The sequence below is a fragment of the Formica exsecta genome, unplaced genomic scaffold (genome assembly GCF_003651465.1).
Source record: "Formica exsecta isolate Colony F162 unplaced genomic scaffold, ASM365146v1 scaffold265, whole genome shotgun sequence".
In the NCBI taxonomy this organism is placed as follows: domain Eukaryota; kingdom Metazoa; phylum Arthropoda; class Insecta; order Hymenoptera; family Formicidae; genus Formica; species Formica exsecta.
This window is the reverse complement of record NW_021849915.1, coordinates 629,098-636,766: the sequence shown is the minus strand read 5'-3', so window position 1 is coordinate 636,766 and position 7,669 is coordinate 629,098. Positions and strand designations below refer to the sequence as shown.

The 7,669-nt window shown below is 31.1% G+C and overlaps 3 protein-coding genes across 7 annotated transcripts in view; 2 read left to right on the top strand and 1 right to left on the bottom strand.

Annotated features, from left to right (window-relative positions):
* The window catches only part of LOC115236998, a 22,989-nt gene extending 18,278 nt beyond the window's left edge, over nucleotides 1-4,711 (bottom strand). Inside the window, exons 1-2 of one of the 4 annotated variants that reach the window (XM_029809736.1) lie at nucleotides 4,644-4,711; nucleotides 3,826-4,046 (exon numbers count right to left, since the gene is read on the bottom strand). The gene's annotated coding sequence lies outside the window, so the exon portion shown is untranslated. Of the gene's footprint in view, nucleotides 1-1,431; nucleotides 1,721-3,825; nucleotides 4,047-4,643 lie in introns of those variants that run through there. The other 3 variants (XM_029809735.1, XM_029809737.1, XM_029809734.1) reach the window with 3 other exon arrangements.
* A 39-nt stretch (nucleotides 4,712-4,750) lies between these two features.
* Nucleotides 4,751-6,660, top strand: LOC115236999 (abasic site processing protein HMCES). The gene is made up of 6 exons (XM_029809738.1): nucleotides 4,751-4,836; nucleotides 5,033-5,255; nucleotides 5,357-5,674; nucleotides 5,765-5,872; nucleotides 5,995-6,149; nucleotides 6,258-6,660. Exons 1-6 carry the CDS (start codon nucleotides 4,817-4,819, stop codon nucleotides 6,409-6,411), a joined length of 978 nt encoding a protein of 325 aa, XP_029665598.1. The 5' UTR covers nucleotides 4,751-4,816; the 3' UTR covers nucleotides 6,412-6,660.
* Nucleotides 6,661-7,134: 474 nt separating this feature from the next.
* Nucleotides 7,135-7,669, top strand: part of LOC115236954 (tyrosine-protein phosphatase non-receptor type 1) — a 13,444-nt gene continuing 12,909 nt past the window's right edge. For both annotated transcript variants that reach the window (XM_029809693.1, XM_029809692.1), the window contains exon 1: nucleotides 7,135-7,578. In XM_029809693.1, coding sequence (XP_029665553.1) covers nucleotides 7,480-7,578 — 99 coding nt within the window. In that variant the 5' untranslated portion in view covers nucleotides 7,135-7,479. The remainder of the gene's footprint in view (nucleotides 7,579-7,669) is intronic.

Below are 7,669 nucleotides of genomic sequence, written 5' to 3'. Positions count from 1 at the left end.
ATTATATTTTTTATATTTATAAAAAATAAAATATTTTTTTCTAGCCTTTTATAAATGTATTTCTTTCAATTATTTAAAAATTCTGATTATCATTAAAAGTCTGATATTTGAAAATGTTACAACAAGGAAAAATATATTGCCAATGTAAAGCATCTGTAAAATAACATCCGCAAGGTGAAGTTTTGATGTATGATCTTGTCTCATACCTAAACATATATTATGGATAAAATGTCTCTTTCGAATTAATTATACAATTATGCTAAAATAATTATAAATTGTGACTATAAAATATCAAAGTAGAAAAATTTTCTCATTAAAAATAAATATGATTACACGAATCTTGCGATTTCTCTCACATTTCTCGATTATAAACGATTTATTTAGCAAATATGCTGTCACGTTGTGAAAAAATTATCACCTACTTTATTATACGTTTCATCAAATTTATCGAGTTTCATTCAAGGTAAACTCCAAATGTCGAACATAATCGATTTATCAAATTTCACTCGTTTGCATTACAAGATCGGTCTTTCAGACGCGACTATTAAATAGCGAGATCCGATATGTAATCGCATTTTTTTGTATGGTACGTGTAATCATGTTTATATCACGAATAAAAGTGTCACATAATGTACAATATGTTACATTAATCATAAAAAAAAATAGGACATTATCATATCAAGAAATTCAAACTCTACGTATCAAAAGAGATAATCAAAATTACTTAAAATGTTTTTAATTATAATTACATTCTTTCTCAAAGTTTAAATTATAAATATGCTGCAATTGTCAATATAATTTCCCTTATCAATATATTTGTTTTGGCGTCTTTCGTATGTATGTAAATATAAGAAAATTTCTCCAATTTTATTTAATTAATATTCTAATAAAAGTTGTATTTAAGCGCAAAACATATGTTTAACACAATATAATTTTTGTCATATATTGATTAATAACACATTAATATTGAGACAAATAGTGGAAAAATAACATAGTATAATTATCGTGATAATGTAAACATATGCAGATACTTATTTTCGTTATATCATCATTGTTTTCGAGATATGTCTCTGTCTCAAAATATTTAATTTGAAGATATAAAACGATATCGTCGTAAAATAACACTCTTGCGAAAACATTTCAATAATGCATGTATAAAAAGTTGTGTTAGTTCAAGTGTAACAATGTTATACTCAATAAATAAAATATTTATTCGGCTATTTGTGTGAATATTTTCATATAAATCGTATCTTTTATATATAATATATAGACAATCCATAATAATATATTTAATCCATACTACAATATTTCGACAAAACTGTCTTGTAGTTGGAATAAATTTCAAAAATAAAATCTTTCAAATTATAAGTAAAATCAACAAACTAAATTCAATTCTCACATGTAATCTATTAAAGAATAATTTATAATCACCGACGTACATGTGCACTAAACAGAATTAGTAGCACGTGAAACCAAAATTAGATCTCAGGTTGATGCAGTTTCAATCTCCCAGAATACGTTCCTCCACTATTTTCACATCAAGACACGTTTTGCTTAGACACAAATATCTTTGCGAACGGATCCGTACCATTATAATAATAATAATTGAAACGTTCTCTAAACCGGTAGCACGCCGGTTAAATGTACACACATAGCGCAATACGATTCCGCCGACGTCGCGGTGACAACTGAAGGCCCATGTATATAATGCATCGAGGCGAGGCCGAGAAGAGGCCCCACCAAAGCACGTTCGAACCGAAGTCGAGAACACCAGGTGTGTGTCAGACCGGGGGACTCCTGCCGGCAGGTGAGAACGATCAACTGATCTCTGGCCAAGGATAATCATTCGACCGGCAAGGATGGCCGACGTTCCGGATCCGTTTGCATTTCTCGAATAAATGCTCGTCACAGAAATGAAGATGGGCAAAATCATTCTCTAATAATTATTTACTCTTCACAAAAATGAATATATTTATACTTATGAGATTGCTCAAATGAAAAATTATTTAAGAGAAAAATGGCTTTTCCAAATAAATATTTTTTTTAGATATATATATATATGTATTATTCATATTGTCCTTTTTCGTCAAATCTACAAATATGCAAATAGAATATACAAATAGAATTTGAATGCATAGCTTTTGGGAATAATTAAACATTTATAGCAATTTAAGTGGATTTGATAGTATTATAAAAACTTATATTTGCATAGTTTGTATAGGGGAGCAATATAAACTTAAGTGTTTTTAGCCTGATATATTTATTATTGATCCAATGGAATGTTAATAAAATTTTTTTAAAGCTGAGCACCATACACACTGTTGTAATTTTCACCGTCGTCAAACGATTCAGACCTGATAGAAGAACTTATGGAAAGTAATAAAAGGGGCAAGAGAAGAAGGGGTTCTACCCACTGGTTCCTGTCTACCTTGAGCGGTGCTCTTTCATTCTATCCTGTTCCTTTCCAAACATTTTTTGCTCTGCTGTTGTGCGATTCTTTATTCTACATTACCTAAGTTCTCTTTCTTATAATACTGATTTTAACAATAACGCTATTATATTTTATATAAGATATGTTCAATGCACTTTTTTTTCATCTACGACTTTTTGATCGATTTAAGATCGACTTCATTATTTATTATAATATATAATGATTCAAATAATTAATTCTTGATTATTACACAAATAAAAAAAATCCGTAATATATTTTATTATCTTTTCGATAAAATATGTATCCATCACAATTATGACAGTTATTAATGTTTCGTTTAAGAGTATTCATATTATTATTACAAACTAATTGCTTAAACAAATAAAATAATATTTTTCATTTAAAGCAAATATAATATTTAAAGCGTGTTAAAAGGAGACATTTGTCTGTTAAATGTGTAAATACATTTTTTTATTCATTTAGCATTAGATTAGCATATTAATTTAATCGCTCTTATTGATTCTTTCATGAGTTGTTATGAAATCATTTTTCTTCTCTTCGTTTCCTCATTGCATTGAATGAATAACAAGTGTTACAGGCTTCGTCGAAAAGCATACCGTGCGCGTGCGATTTTTCCAACGTCATGTTTCACAACTCGTCGCGAGGTCGTCAACGAGAACGAGGATGTTCCTCACGCGGCTCATTAGCGTAGTGAATTAGTAACTCCAGTTCAACGAGCTCCGGAGAGACATCCAAGAGATAGAACGAAAAAACATGCCCGAACGAGCACGCGCGCGCATAAAAGGAATTTTGTCCCTTTTGCTTCACGCAAATGATCACTATTCGAGGGTTGAAGACTGGTTCCTGGCGCATTCCAAACGGATCCGATTCTACAGAAGAATCATATAATTTTGTGTTTTAGATCGACAGAAAATTTGCATTCAATAAAACTTTTTTTACGAGAACATTAATTTTACCGATTCCCAGTTCCTGTTTTTGTCATAATTATATTAAATATATGCAAATTGTGTGAAGAAATTCAAATATGTAATTATTAAATTTTATTTGTATAAGATAAAATAACTTATATAAGATAAAATAGAATTGAATTGGAAATTTTAGTACATTTTTTTACATATAATAAATTGATCGTCTTTTAAAATCCTCCATAAATTATTTATGAGCTTTTCAAATTGGCTTTCGTGTTTTATTAAATAAACGGTTTTTAAAATCTCTCTCATCAAAAGTTTAAATAATTTATCTATCTTATAAATAAACTTAGAAGGAGACCCGTAAAATAATACGTTATTGTAATACATATTCCAGTCTTCATCCTTCATTCTTTCAATATCAAGGATTCCTCAAAAGAAGAAACAGATATATTGCATAAATACCTGGGAAGGAAACCGGTCTAAATGGAATATATAGAACAATTGCAATCGGCCGGTTGTGGTAAAATCCCATTTTGACTAATGGCTGCTAGCGTGTGGTCCCATCCATTTTTAACACTGGCACTGGCATAATGTCGTCATTGCTACTTTCGAGACGAAACGTCGGACAATTCATTACTCATTGTCAGTTGTGCACACGTACTACTTGCCTCGCATGAACCACACTGCAAAAATTAACGCTTGCGTTAGTTGTTGAGATGTTGCCTGCATTGGGCTTCTGGTTATTATGATATTTTTACGCAAAGTTCTAATGCGTTTATATGTTTCTCCTGAATTTAAGAATATTATGCCAGAAAACAATATATATAACAAAAAATATATTCAATGTAATTTTATTTTAAAATATGCCACACATACACACACACATCACCTATTCACACATGCATGGATGATAATTTTACATACTAATGAGTAACAAAGAGAAAAAATCGACACACACATTTTTATATACACACATACACACACGCTCGCGCGCGCACACACACACACCACATTGTGTATATTGCATATATATATGTGTGTGTGTGTGTGTAATACTAGAAAAATATGTACATATATCTAAAGTATTCTGTTTAAAAAAATGAAATAAAATAAATCGAAGTTACACGAAAAAACACAGTACATATATATATCAATTAAAGAAGAAAAATTTGGGAAAATATTATGTAACAATATAGTTTGTACTTATTTGTTCGTCAATTAAGTATATATCACGCAATAATGATGGTAATTAATGGTAAAATAATGACAATATTACTTACCAACAAACTCGACCGTGCATTTCCGTTAATTTCTCTCGCGCCTTCTTTCTCATTTCACAATGCTACCAACTGAATATTTACGTTCGTCACTAGATACGAATTGTTGCCACTTTTCTAATGCCAACAATTTGTATCTAATAACACTGCAGTAGTGTGCAAAAAAATTAACAAAAATGTGTGGTCGAGCTTGTTGGTAAATAATTTTAATTTATTAATAATTTCTATAATTATTGTATAATATATTTAACTGTGTACATTTGAGTTTATTGGTAAAATAAAATTTTGTCATTATTTTATCATTAATTACTATCATCATTATGTGTGATACATTTAATTGATCAAAACCTTATAATTCATATAAATATCTTATAAAACATTGTAATTTACAGTTCATTGGATCCAGACACTTTGTGTTATGCGTGTGGATATAAAGATGCCAATGGTAAACAACAGGAACTGACATGGGCTAAAACTGAATTAAAATATACTCCATCATTTAATATGGGCCCACAAGATGTTTTGCCTTGTATGGTATCTGGTTCACATTTTGAAGGAGAAAAAGAAAGAGTCCTTTGTGCCATGATATGGGGAATGATACCACCTTGGCATAAGGTGAGTGAATATATTAGAGCTTCAATATAAAATCAAATATAACAACTATTTTATATGTCAGCTTGTTATTCAATATCTTCTAACACATTTTTTTTCTTCAGGGAGATTACAAGAAACGGTCAGATAAATTATCCACCCATAATGGTCGTCTGGAAAGTATACAAACCTCAAAACTATACTCTACATCGCTACGAAATCGACAAAGATGCATTGTAATCTGTGAGGGTTTCTATGAGTGGAAAGCTGGTATAAATAACAAATCTCCAAAGCAACCGTATTATATATATGCAACTCAAGATAAAAGTATAAAAGCAGATGATCCTACAACATGGGGTAATGAATTTACCGAGCTAGATGGATGGAAAGGTTTCAAAGTATTGAAATTGGCTGGAATATTTGGAACATTTGAAACTGAAGAGGTATTACAAGCTTTTTTCTACATCCTGTTTTATTATATCAGAAATAATTAATATTTAAGATATTTGTAATGGATTGTATTATTATTATAGGGGAAAATCATACATAGCTGCACAATTATTACAAGAGAGAGTAACAAGGTTTTGTCCTGGCTGCATCATCGCATGCCAGTATATCTGAACGATGAAGAAGAATGTCAAGTAAGGCTTTGTATAATATCATTACATATCATTTGTAGAAAGATATGAGATTAATATAAGGATACTGTATATTTTTTCTATATTTTTTATATATTTCATAAAAATATATTTTCTTTTATTAGGCATGGTTAAATAACGATCTGCCAACAGATGTAGTGATTAAAGGATTAAATAACATGATATTACCAGAACAAGCTTTAAGTTGGCATTCAGTATCCACGATTGTCAATAATGTACTTCATAAAACTGCTGATTGTAGAAAAGAGATAAAACCACAGTAAGTAAAAATCTTTTAAGTTAAAGATAAATCTTTTCAACTTTATTTCTAATTTGTTTTTAATATTGAATGATAAGATTAAATAAATTATTGATTTTTCTTGTATAGAGAAGAGAAAAAAGATAGTAGACAATCTTTTATGGATTCTTGGCTGCTAAAAGGATCAACTACTTTAAATAAAAGAAAAAGTACAGATACTAATAAAAATACAAACAATGAGGAAGACGAAAAAAAGGCCTCAAAGATTCAGAAGAAAAATTAAAATTTGTACAAATTGGGGCGCATTTTTAATTTGCGCGGAGCACATATTTGCTGTTAATTATTTATATATATAGAATAATTTATTGTATTCTCTCAGTATTTTTTTAAGATGTACTATATCCCGCCAATGTGCTCTTAAAAGTGTTGAATGCAGATATCTTGTTGCAGGTATCTTAAAAAGGACAAGATATACTGTAAATATGTGACATTTATATGTATATATATTAATTATTAATTTAATTATATTTTTTATTTAATAGTAAATATATATTTATTAAATAAATATTAAGCAAATATATATATATATATATATTATTTACTATAAAATCTTGATTAGAATTGTTATAACATCTATACTTTTATATATAAAACATACATATCTTTTGCATAATATTTAAAATATTATTAATATTTTATTATATCACACACATTAAAAGAAATATAAATAATTCGAATAATTCCCCCAACTCGGAGCAAACATTCGTCCAATAGCGTCGATTCGAAAACTTGGGAACCGCAAGGTTGGCAACATGAGAACAGTCTTTGGTAAATCTGCATAGTTGGAGTGCGTTCAGAAATCGTGCAGTAAAATAGCACTAGATTGACCAATGAGGACGAGGAAATCTTTGCTCCTTCTCTATCCTGATTGGTCAATAAAATACTACTTTATCCCACGGGTAGGATTGCCGAACGTACCTTTGCGCATGCTACGGTCTACGGTGGACCATAGGTTACGTACGCAAGACACAAGTGCGTGTCCTCCGCGGACGGAACACAGACAGAGCCGCTCTTTGCGTTGTGCGATTCTTTTTCGTCGTCGTTGTGCTTCCGTGATTTCACAACGCGGAGACTGCTATTTCGCCGACAAGACAATCGACACATGGCACGTTAATACGAGGTGACGTTAAATCGAGTGGCAGGAAAGCGAAAGGGATCGAAAGAGGGTGTATATGTGTGTGTCCAACGCGCACGGCCCAGCCTCTTCGTAACTGCGTGAGTGCGTGCGTGCTTGCGTGCTTCTATTTCTACGTCCTGTTAGGAGCATCCAGGAGATTTAAGAGTCGTCAGGATGACCAGCAGTGAGCAAACACGCGAGCAGACAATCAGCAACGTCGAGACCGAGTATTACGAGATCAACTCCAAGGGCGCTTGGCCGATGCTCTATCAGGTGAGAGAAAAAACGAGGGTGAAGAAAGGAAGGAAGGAAGGAAGGAGAAGGGAAGAGAGAGGAGAGAGAGAGAGAGAGGAATGCCTCGCTC